The 12,649-nt window shown below is 41.2% G+C and overlaps 1 protein-coding gene across 5 annotated transcripts in view; it reads left to right on the forward strand.

The window, feature by feature from the left end:
- The first annotated feature begins 1,967 nt into the window (after nt 1–1,967).
- SMG7 (SMG7 nonsense mediated mRNA decay factor) overlaps nt 1,968–12,649 on the forward strand; it is a 169,485-nt gene continuing 158,803 nt past the window's right edge. For 3 of the 5 annotated variants that reach the window (XM_029617625.1, XM_029617626.1, XM_029617624.1), the window contains exon 1: nt 1,969–2,460. In XM_029617625.1, the coding sequence (XP_029473485.1) occupies nt 2,432–2,460 (29 nt within the window). In that variant the 5' untranslated portion in view covers nt 1,969–2,431. Of the gene's footprint in view, nt 2,461–12,649 lie in introns of all 5 variants that reach the window. The other 2 variants (XM_029617622.1, XM_029617623.1) reach the window with 1 other exon arrangement.

The raw sequence follows: 12,649 nt of genomic DNA on the forward strand, positions 1-12,649 counted from the left end.
ACTGTGGATGAGACACATATTGCAAGGCTAATGTGCACAAATTTCCCCTCAGCCCTGTATATTAGAAAAACCCTGATCAAAGAGAATGTGAATAGCAGCTCACAAAGACCAAGCAACTCATACTATCATCTCACCACCTGTTTGTCTACTGTTTTGTACATGATCATTTTCTTCCATGTACTCTTTTTATGGATTTATAACAAATTTAAGAAAGTTTTTCTTTGGTCAATAGACAATTAAATTATGGAATTTGCTGTAAAAAATGTGATAAAAATGAGTTTAAAAAGAAAGTTTGACCATGTTCCTGGAGGATAGGTCCATAACAATTATTAGCCAGACAGATTTGGGTGTCTCCACCTCTTACTTCTGGGAATGAGCATCATAGAGCAAACTTCCCTATTGGAATGGCCAGGTACTTCCAAGTGACCTGGATTGGCCATTGTCAGAGAAAGGATGCTGAGCTTAATAAACCATTGGTCTGTCCCAGCATGGTACCCCTTGTTCTGATGTTAGATGCTCAAAATTGTACCATTTGGTAGAGCCATAACTAAGTATTTTAGTACCCAGTACAGACAAATATGCACCTGCATCATCACTCCACCTGCCCTCATCTCCAATCTTCTCTCTCTCCATCACCTCCATACTAATCCCCAGTCCTTTTTCTTACTTCCCTCTCTAACACCCAACCTAGATCATAGGAGTCTATCCTGCTTCCCCTTTTCCATCCACAAGAGGCTTTGCATCCTGGACTGTTGCCATTCTCGCCCACTTCTAGTCATGGCCTTACCATTTCAGGAAGTGGGGGGGAGGGAGGATGATTTCCGACCACATGCACAATGGGCCATATTGAGGGCCATAGGAGAGGAAAATGGGTGCTAAACTTTGCTCCCAGAAATCAGAAAACAGCAAAGGGAGTCCCAGTTTTTGGGTGCTGTCAGGATTTGGCACCTTAGGTATGCACCTATATTGCTTACGCCTAAATCTGGCCCTGGGTGAGGGGGCCCTTACAGACTTTCTGATTGACTTTCATTGTACACAGCAAGCACCCTCTTCCTAATACCATTTGCCTCTACTGGTTTTAAAGGCATCAACTAGCTAATAAAATGGTCAACAGTTTTCATCATTACGCATATAGGAACAGACTTAAGAGATGTAAACATATGCATAACATTTGCTTATTGCAGAAAAGCTACCATAGGAAAAGAGAGAGAGATGACAGAAGTATTTAAATGTCTCTAAGGAATAAATGCACATGAGGCCTCAATGAAAAAGAGGCTCTGGAATGAGAGCACCATGGTATGAGGGTGAAAGAGAATAGACTCAGGAGTAATCTAAGGAAGTACTTCTTTAAAGAGTGGTGGATGCATGGAACAGCCTCCAAGAAGAGTCGTGAAAACAAAGCCAGTATCAGAATTCATGAGATGAGCACAGAGATTCTCTGAGGTAGAAGGGTGCAGGAGATATAGATGGGCAGACTGACTTGGCCAAATGAACTTTATCTGTTGTCATGTTTTCTGTTTCAAAAATATCTGATACATGCCATCAAACTATGAAATTTACATTTTCCGGCTACAAAGGCTCAGCAGGATGAAAGTTTTGCCTTGCAGTAGCCCAGCTATGGCTGAACTTCAGTCCTTGACAGATAGGCCTACATATAAAATCGAGGCAAATTTAAGACAGACATAAAATCTCCTACTGGATATTCCGATACACACATCTTTTTCTTCGGGCTCCATTACAGATTGACACAATACAGACAAACAGTTGCGCATATATTGAACACATGGAAACCCTCACCCCACCGCCTCTCGTTACCATAGTGACGAGATAGCAACCCATTGCTATAGGAACCAGCTCTCCAATCAGATTAGTCCGCCTCCCCTTTCCCTCACGTAACGAGAGGACTGAAAAGATGTCACAGGCTGGAACGTACGCATGCGCATAAAGCCATGCGCCAGCTCTTGACACTTTGCCTCTTTCCGAGACTGACCGGAGGGCGATAGGCTCCGCACCTGCCGGAAGTGGAGGCATCTATTTCCGGTGAGGGAGGCGGAGAGCGGTGGGGGTGGGGGACTGTATTGAGTGTGGCTCCCTTGGTTAGTTACCGAGCTGGTTGTCACGGAGCGCGGTGGAGGAGGCAAGAGGCCAGCCCCCGCCTCCCCTTGCTTTCTCCCGGTAGTAGGCCTCGCGCTGCAGGGGCAGGCTCTGCTCCCGGGCGGGGGGAATCCCGGCCGAACGGACTCCGGAGGATCGTAGAAAGCGGCCGGTCCCCGCACGCCCACACCGGCACCTGCGCCTTCCTCCGCCGGGCCCGCCATCCCTAGCCGCCGGCCAGACAGACAGGAAGATGGCGGCGGCCACCAAGGCCGGGCCGCTGCGAGCGTGAGGCGAGACCCAGACCGAGGTACCGGAATTGGGGAGCAAGAGGAGGATGAGCCTGCTCTGTGCGCAGTATCTCCGGTAAGAACTGAGCCCTTGGCATACGCAGAATCTTCGGGGTTGGAACCTTACATGTAAGGGCTGGGGAGAAGGTCGGGGGCGCGGTGAGATGTCAGTGATGAAGTAGGAGAGAGGGAACAGGTGCGGGGGTAAGATGGGAGGACAAACACTGCAGGTAATAACATGCAGACAAGCGAGAAGGTTGAGGGAGGTTAGGGAAATAGATCAGAGGATGACGATGATGCAGCAGCACCTGGGGAAGACTGCATCTACTACAGGTGAGTAGGGAAAGGGTTTTGAGTCAGGGATGGGAAAGGTGATGTAAAAAAAAAAAAAAAAGATGAAGCGTTAGCGTGTACGTGAGAAGGAAATCAAAGGGAGGGTAAGCTGAAAAACTTCACTACCATACTATGCCATTACTTTGTATTTTTTCAACCCAAATAAATGACCCTACATTTTTAAAGTATTAAATATTAACTGCCCAACTCTAGACTATGCCTCAAGCTTCATTAGATCTCTCATGGTGTCTATCCTGTTATCCAAAGTAGATAATCTCCTCTTCTGTAGATGCCCTTTTATATCTTTTTTCCCCCTCTCTTTTTCTCTGCCCCCCCCTCTCCTTCTATCCTTCTCACTTTCTTTCCTCCCCCCCCCCCCTGCTGAATGTGTCTGCTGTGGACAATAGGATAGGCATCCTGGAAAGTGTGGAAAACTTGAGAGATCTAGTGGAGCTTGAGGCATGGTCTAGAGTCAGGCAACTAATATTTAATACTTAAAAAAATGTAGGGTCATTTATTTGGGTTGAAAAAAATCCAAAGAAATGTTATAGTATAGGGATGAAGTTTTTCTGTGTACAAAACAAGAGTATGATCTGGGGATGATCATATCTGATGATCATCTTGTGGCCAGACAGGTAGCAAAAGTCAGAAGGATGCTTGAATGCCTAAGGAGAGGAATAGCCAACAGGAAAAAAAAAATTAATACTACCTTTGTATAGTAAATACTTCATTTGAAATACTGTTACTATTCTGGAGAACAAACCCTCAAAATGATATAAACTGGATGATGGCGGTCCAGTGGGTAGCTACTAAAATGGTCAGTGGTCTTCTTCATAAAGCATATAGGATCAGACTAAAAAATGTAAACATATATAAAACATATATATATGTAAACATATATAAAACCAATAAATAAAATATATAATGTGGAGGCAAGGAGGGGAAGGGAGATTTGATAGACATTTAAATTTAATCCCTGAAGAGCATTCTTTTATATCCACCCTTCATTTTGGAATGCCATTCTGGAACCCTTGTGCTCTATGGGTGATGTTGCAGAGTTTCCCAAACGCTTGAAATGTTTTTATTCAAGGAGACCTTTGGTGCATTTAATCAGACATTGATGTGTGACAGAAAATAGAGGTAAAAACAGATACCCATAAGTTTTGTGCTGATAAATATTTATTCTTGGACATGTTTTAATGTCCATTTTGTTTGAATTTTATTTTATTAATCATATTATTATTTGCCTAGCACACACTTGTTATAGGCAAAAATAAATACTTAAATGAATGCGAGCTAGAGGATCCAAGATGACTGCACGCTCTGGGACATCTCTCCGTTGACTCCCCTTTTGCCTTTTAAAATCTTTGCTTTTTAAATTTTTGCCTTTCTTTGATATGGGTAAGAGGAAGGGCAAGGCTAAAGCATACCCGGAAGTCTCCGAAAGTCCGTCTTCAACCGGCCTGATGGTTAAACATGTACTTCGGAGCCAAGATCTTCCTTCTGGCTCCATCGGGATGTCTTTGTGCAGCTTGCCTAGCAGTGGTCTGTTGCTGGCTGCTCTAGACCTTGAATCATCTTTAACCCCGGAGCTGTGCCGAGGTTCTCCAAAACCTGGTGCCCCCCCCCCCAAGCGTGGCATTGACGCAGTTGCTTTGCTTCCATCGCACTCAAATGACATCATAGTGCTGATTGCTTTGGCGTTGGGAGATACCGAATAGAGGAGCTGATGGCTGGTCTGTAAGGGGAGCCGAATCTCTGCTCCTGTTTCATCTGTGGCTGGAACTGTTCTCAGAGGTAATATTCACTCTCATGGTTAAGCCTTCCAATATTACCTTGGACATAATTTGGAAAGCCATAGCAAACCTCTCTAATCAAGTTTCCCAGTTAGTTTCACACCAACGTGAGTTATCCAACTCATTTCAAGCTTCACATTCTCAATTGCTTGAAATTACCTCGCGAGTGGACTCTTGGGAGACCAAGGAGGCAGGCCTTACAGAATTCTGTTGAAACTATCTCTGTTGGTCATTTGCACTTACAGAATAAGCTTGAAAATGTTATACGTCGCCAGAATATTAGGATTATTCATTTTTCTTTAAAAAAAAAAAAAAAAAAAAAAGGGGGGGGCTTACCATTCCAGTGGAGATCCAAGTACATATTTTATGGAAAATGTATCCAATAAGGAAAGCTTGCTTCTTCCTATTTCCAAAGCTGCTTATGTTCCCGTGAATCCTAAAGTTGCTCAAGTGAGGGATGCTCCTGCTGATGCTGGTTTTCTTTATTCTTCACACCTTTCTTCTTTTCTTGAAAGCTCGATGGATGAAGCCATTGTACCTTCTAATTTACTTGTCACCTTTGCTATGGATTCTGATCGGGACTTTATTTTTTTATGAGAGAGAGATTCCCTGTTTAGGGCTTAAGATCCATATGTTTCCAGATGTGTCCAAAATAACTCAGACTAAGAAGAAACTATTTTTGTTGATGCTTTCTGCAATTTTGAATATAGGGGCTTTTTTATGGCTCTATTTTCCATGCAAATGTGTAAGTTCCAGGGAGTTAAATTTGTCTTCTTTGATCCTTCCCAGTTAAATTTCCTTAATGATAGAGCCAGACAGGTTACTGCACCCTTAACACCTAGTGATGTCTTGAATATTTGAAGATTCTTGTCCTTAGCTCTTGGCTTTTTCCTTTTTTTTTCCTTTATATTTCCTCTCATTTCCATTGGACCCTTTTTCTTGTGGTCTGACAGTGTACTATTGAGATCTCATATTTCCAATTGTGTGTGTGTGTTTTTGGTTTTTTTTTCCCCTTATCATATTTAACTTGATCTCTATTGTATCATTTCTTAAGGTGTTTTAACTTGTTAAACAACTTTAAAAATGATAGTTGATATGTCTCCTTTCACAGAGAGGCAGCTCTAGATCAAGGGGTCATGGGATGAGGGTGAAAAGGAAAAATCTAAATTCTTTACGGATCAGATGATGGATACATGGAACGGCCTCCCAGTGAAAGTTGTAGAGATGGGAACAGTGTTAGAGTTCAAGAAAGCATGGGACAATCACAGAGGATCTCTGAGAGAAAAGAAGGAATTGTAAAGCTAAATGGGAGTTCTGGATGGGCCTACTGGATAGCCTGTATGGTCTTTATCTGTAATCATGTTCTATATTCATGAAAGGTATAGAGGAAGGAACTAGTGGAGAGGTTGGCTGGAGGTGTGGTGAGAGAAAAGTGGCCAGGTTAAAAAGAGGGAGCTACCCAGGTGTTGTAAGAATGGACTAACAGACCAATAATGTTTGGGGTAGAGAAAGAAAGGGTCTTATGCAAGAGCAGGTGTGGAACCTGGGAATTTGGTTTATGTGTCCAGAGACAGAGTATTTTTGAGCTGGGTTTGACATAAAACTTAGTCATTTTTTCCTTGCTGTGTGCATGTATATATGCTTACCGACAGGCTGATGCAATAATGTGAGCACTAAGAAATTGTGTGATTTCCAGTGTACAGTTTTAACGCACACATTAAATGTTTTCTTTTTAGCTCCTGATGCAGTAAGCTAATGTTATGCAAAATACATCAGGAGTTTTAAAAACGTGAATTAACTGCAAAATGTGCATGCGGCACAGGTTGAATACACATTTTAACTCAGGAATGGGAGTTGGGGGAGGAACTAAGGAAGAAAGAGACTGTGCAGAGAATTTAAAAACATGTAGCTAGATAAGTAAGATTTATTGGGCTAGCTGGCCACAGCTAACCGCTGCTACTTAACCAGATAAGCCAGTACTTATCCGGTTATCTGGCTGCAGTCAGCTGCTGCCACATAACTGGATATAAGTGCAGACTTATCAGGCTAAGCATCGGCTAACCACAGCCAGATAGCTGGATAAGTATGGACTTGCTCACAAAAACAGGTTTCACTGGTCAAAACTTTTTTTCTTTTCAATTGTAACCACATATATAGCAATACCAATACATTGTTTGTAGGACCCACACTCTGAGTTTGTATTTCAATCAAACTCAATCTGGTTATGGTCCATTTACTTTATTTAATTGACTCCTTTTAAGATATATTTTTATGTTTCAAAATTTCTCTTAAATAAACCAACTGGAGCTGACTCACTAACCCCACGTGTCAGTATCTCCTCGGATAAATGGAGCGAACGAATAGGTATTCCTTTATAGTTCTTTATAATCCTTAGGAAACAATCCCATATCTCTAGTCATGAAACAAACTGCAGAGTAATATTCATCTAATATAGAAAACAGTCCCACTTCAAAGTAATACTCATCTGATGCAGCAAACAGTTCCAGTCCCGACACGATCGTGTTTCGGACCACCCGGTCCTGCCTCAAGGGAAAACGCTCATGGAAAGGCTGCACTCCATATCCCGTGATGACTCCATTCTCCAAACATCTGTGGTTAACTCAACACTTCCTTCTCTTCGCAGTCTGACTTCATCAGGAGCGGATCTGAAGTCAGACTGCGAAGAGAAGGAAGTGTTGAGTTAACCACAGATGTTTTGGAGAATGAACAGCGTTTGACTGGAGTCATCACGGGATATGGAGTGCAGCCTTTTCATGAGCGTTTTCCCCTGAGGCAGGACCGGGTGGTCCGAAACACGATCGTGTCGGGACTGGAACTGTTTGCTGCATCAGATGAGTATTACTTTGAAGTGGGACTGTTTTCTATATTAGATGAATATTACTCTGCAGTTTGTTTCATGACTAGAGATATGGGATTGTTTCCTAAGGATTATAAAGAACTATAAAGGAATACCTATTCATTCGCTCCATTTATCCGAGGCGATACTGACACATGGGGTTAGTGAGTCAGCTCCAGTTGGTTTATTTTTAAGAGAAATTTTGAAACATAAAAATATATCTTAAAAAAAGGAGTCAACAATTAAATAAGTATATGGACCATAACCAGATTGAGTTTGATTGAAATACAAACTCATAGAGTGTGGGTCCTACAAACAATGTATTGGTATTGCTATATATGTGGTTACAATTGAAAAGAAGAAATTTTGACCAGTGAAACCTACTGTTTTTGTGAGGGTTACACTTTGAGGGTTTCTGGAATACAGGAGTGTTTGGGTGTTTTTTTGTGATTAAGTATGGACTTAGCCAGCTAAGTGGTAGTGGAGCAGGAAAGACTTTTTTTTTTTTTTTCTTCTGGTTTTTGGGCCTGCACAAAAACTTTCATCTCTGACTCAGGAGTTAAGTTTCCAGGGTTAAAACCTAAGTTAGGACCTCATTGCATGGGGGAGTACTACTTAATACCTTCATTTGCATGGGATTTCCATGTGGGTGCTAAGCAGTACTCATATTTTAGAATCTGCCTTTTGTGAGTGGAAAAACTCCTTTTTGCATTGGCAGTAAGATTTATGTTCACAAAATGTGTTCAAATGCATGTAAAGCTGTACATTGGTCTGAACTCACCTTTTCAGTATTGGCCTGTGAGGTGTAATGACACAGCACATGTAACATAAATACATGTACAATTAAAGAAAAGTAGATACTTCTGCCGAAGGAGAGGGTGTAAAAGTTAGCATTGTTCCCAATGTGCTTGGGGGGGGGGGGGGGGGGAAGATGACAGGTTATCATAGAAGGGGGAGTGGGAGATATGCTTTCCAAAATGAAGAAGCTGACAGAAGTTTTAGTTGAATATGACCTTTAGGCTTGAACTATTCCTAGTGATATGCTTGACAAGTCCCTGGATCTTCCATCAAAAGATTAGTTGACAGTTTTAAATAGATATTTATCATCATACTTTTTTCTTACATGTTTCATTTGTTTAATAACATTTGATATACTGCCCATAACAAACATAGCATCTTAAAATAAACACTATGCCATAACTATAAATTAGATAGCCCATGCTATCTTCACTAAACAAATATTGATCCTAACTTCACATGTACCATGGATGTACTATTGGAGATTTCTTACTGACATCTGTGTTGCAGGCCTGGCCTGACGGCTCAGTGATGGTGCAAGACATGGTCAAGGAGAAGGTCCCATGGTTCAATACCCTAGTCAGGTCGTCTTCTCAGGTCAGCTGGGTGGAGGGAGGGCAGCGTTCTCAGCTCCTGAGGAAAGGGGGATCTATATCGCTTAAGGGTGATACCTAGTGGTCAGATTCAGGGCCTATGCCTGCAGGATTCTGGAAAAAAAAACTCTGGTGAATGGCCCTTGGCCCAGTACCATTATTGCTCTGACCAGATTAGATGTATTGAGAGGGGTATATTGGCCCAGTATAACAAAAATCGCTTGACTGAGCAGCCATATTTGAAGAGATTGTCTGTCTTTCTTTCTAGGGAGCTGGGCTCATGTGCTAGTGCCAGTACCACTTTACAGCGTACGTGCTGATAGCATTCATTTCCTAATGAGTTATCTACAGCAGCAGCTGTTACTAAGTTTTATGTGGGATATGAACAATGTGCATTATGGTGGATGTGGGATATGGCTTCTATTTCTATCCTTACTCGTGAAGGGTTGGCTTCACAATTCACTTGCGACTTCCGTGCTCTGGAATTAGGCTGTCCTCCTCCTACAGCTTTCCTTTCTATAGTTATATATGTTTATTTTTACTTACTTCTTGTATTGCTAACCACTTAAAAAAAAAAAGTTCTTGCTTCAAAAGGCATAACATTTCCACTCGTGAATGCTGAGAAAATTCACCTGAACCCAGGTGGATGTTATACAGCAGTGGCACTTGATCTGAGGCTTGAAAGCCATACAGGGGCTTCAGTTGCACTTCTTGACACTTATTACTTAAAATATCACAGGGTAAAACGGAACTAATAGTAGGATTTTAAAATTACAGCAACAAAGCTGGTCTGGTGACTCTCCAACTGCATTTTATGTAGCTATGCAGAAGGATCTGAGCTTGATTCTTGGACCCAGAACTCTGTTCCCCAGGATTGCTGGTTATGATGTGGAAGCAGCATCTGCTGTCCTCATGGGCAGGGAAGTCTTGGCCATTGCTGGCCTGGCACATCTACTGGGTAGACTGGCAAAAGGCTTTGCTGAAAAAGTTTGAAACTTGCTTAGAAGGAATACAGTGATATCGGCAGAGCTTATGTAGATGGCGCATATGTTTCTGGTCTGTACAATCTGAACACCATTGGAGTGAATTACTTTAGAGAATTGATAAGGAGGAGATATTAGCAAGTTGCATAAAGGCAGCTGTGTAGATAGTTTCCCTGCAGAACTTGGGATTCAGATTTTCATTTCTCATTTGTGGTCACCTTTCCAATGGCCAAAAAATTTCAGAAATATTTAATACTGAACTTGAGGATATCATTTATTTTCCTACCCAAAAACAAAATTCAAAGTCTAAAAATATAGCACAACATACTATGTATGTATTAAAATACAAAGCACAATAATAATGGTTATGCAGTACTTTCAGCAATTTGTAGAACAAGGATTCCTCTCCACCATAGAAAACAGTGATTTATTTGCTGTCCTTCAGGACTGTAATGTTTTGCAGAATCTCTTGCCTTTTAATATGTGAGCGATGTTTAAATTTGACAGCCAGTGCTGGGACTAGATGTTCAGCTCTGCCTCTGGACAGCAGTAGGACATTCGGTCAGGTTGTGTTGGGATATTTCTTGGTCAGAAAGCCCAGTACCTATGTAGAAACTAATCTTGTTCAGTTCTAAGGTGTATGAAACTGTAGGCAGAGGATATAAATAAGCAGGTATTTGAGGAAGAAATTTAAGAAATACAAAATAAGCATAATGATATTGGATTTTTTTTTTTAGCTTTATTTAGTAAGTTTTACCTTCCTTTGTCAAAATGAGAAATTAGCGGGGGAACTATAATTATTCAAAGAAGAGTATTACGTAACAGTAACAATTTTTTTTCTGATCATTTGTATACCATGAATGCACATGGAGCTATTTTGAAAGAAGGAAGATTTAAAAAAAAAAAAAAAAAAAAAAAAAAGGCAAAACATACAGTTACTAAAGAAGCCCAAAAATAAGACATACAACAGGTCCTTACCTCAAACTGCTGATTAATTTAGATGAAGCTAGGTAGTGACAGGAAAGAGACTACAAAGATGGCAAAGTTGACAAATTTAGGATGATTCTAGAACTCTTGACTACTATCCACATGCAGTTTGCTGTTATAGTCCTGGCTGAGGTCCACTGAAAAAGCTTTCTTTGTCTGCCTACAAACCTATATAGTTCCAGTTAATGATCCAGTGGGGCCATGTGCTGTATGTTTTCAAATGATCCTCTTATATGCAACAAATGGGATCAAACTATTCTCCAGTTTAATGCCACTCTAATTCTGAATAGAAAACACAGCTGCATTGTGTTTCTGGCACTTTGCAGGTTCGTCCCCTAGGGGGGTGAGTCACTCTGCAGGAGGTGCTTCTTACTTAGGCACCATTAACAAGGTAAGAATATTTGAGATCCCTGCAGATAGCTTTCTATTTCCTCTAGTGCACAGTATCTTAATGTTGGAGGAGGGAAAATGCTCATTGGTGCTATAAGTGGGGCATCTCTGCAGTGGTCTCAACCAACTCCTTTCCCTGATGACTGCACACCTACTGGTACAGCTTATCACCTACACGCCTATTTTCTGACACTGAGTAGAAGAGTAAAATTTCCTCACTCGGAGCACTTTGTGATTAAGCAAGTAATTTTGAATTAAATGAGTGCCCCTCCCCCCACCAGGGATATATCAAATATATTTCACAGCATGCTCATAATGTCTCCCCCCCCCCCCCCCCGAGAAATCAAAGGGCGTTAGGTAGCACTTGTACATCCTAATTCCTGATTTCCTGCATGTCTGCAAGCGATTCCTCATAATCTTCCCAAAACTGCAATTGTATGGCCAGATATCCCTATAATATCATTTGTCAACTGAAACCGTAATTGCATACACTGCAGTGGTTAGTGCGGGGCATTTCATCATTCGCTTGCATGGCAACAATAATTTTGAAAAACAAGGCAAACTCTTGACTTGTAAAGGTTTGCTTTTTTTAAACCTGTAAGTTCCTAAGAAATCTATAGTTAAGGTTCAATGAGTATCAGTTTTTGGGGATTCCCATTTATTAAAGTGGCTTGCAGAATAAGGAAAAGTAACCCTTGCACTTTCGGATGCTAACTTGTGGGCAGTGTGATGTGACCTTCTCAATGTAATGTTTTCTGCTTCCCGAGCAGAGGAAAGGGACCCACATTTAAAACTTGCACTTGGTGAGCTCCACCTGCCAAGGGCAGAAAAATTGTGAGAGGAGTTTTCTTGGTTTCTAGAACTCTTTCCCCCTTTAGGTATGTTTAGTCAGTTTGAAGAGGCTAAAGTTAGAACTGGTAGCTATTTGTTTTGAAGTTTAAAATAAATAAACTGAGCCAGTTATGCTGTGATTATCTGATTTTACACAGATGGTACAGTCAGCTGTTGGTAGCCAGATGTATTAAGCATTTTCTGTATAGAAGGAAAAGAGGAGAAACCCTTCTGTACATTTGGCTGTTAGACAGCAGAGGTATCTTTATGATTTAGGGAGTGAAATCCAATAGAGGGCTTGCAATAAACAGCTCAAGAGCAGGGCTGAGGTAGGTTTGTTTTGTTTTTTTCTGCTGCATAAGAGTGACCATTTCTAAGTTTATTTTAATAAAATGCTTGCCAGTTTAGTTTGAAAAGAAATCTAAATTAACTCTGTATGCCTGTATGGTAAAATTGCACAATAGCAGTATGGTAATACTTTGTTGCTTCTGGTTGGTCTGCAGCACTAAAAAGTTACCTGTGTCCTTTGACTGCTTCTTTTGGGAGCAGAGGAGTAGCCTAGGGGTTAGAGCAGCAGGCTACCGACCAGAGAAACCAGGGTTCACTCCCACTGGCACTCTTACTCTTTATTGCCTGGATTTATCAAAATGCACTAAATAAATATTAGGGATGTGAATCGTTTTTTTAACTATTTAAA

This window comes from Rhinatrema bivittatum, chromosome 10 (genome assembly GCF_901001135.1).
Source record: "Rhinatrema bivittatum chromosome 10, aRhiBiv1.1, whole genome shotgun sequence".
Taxonomy (NCBI): Eukaryota; Metazoa; Chordata; class Amphibia; order Gymnophiona; family Rhinatrematidae; genus Rhinatrema; species Rhinatrema bivittatum.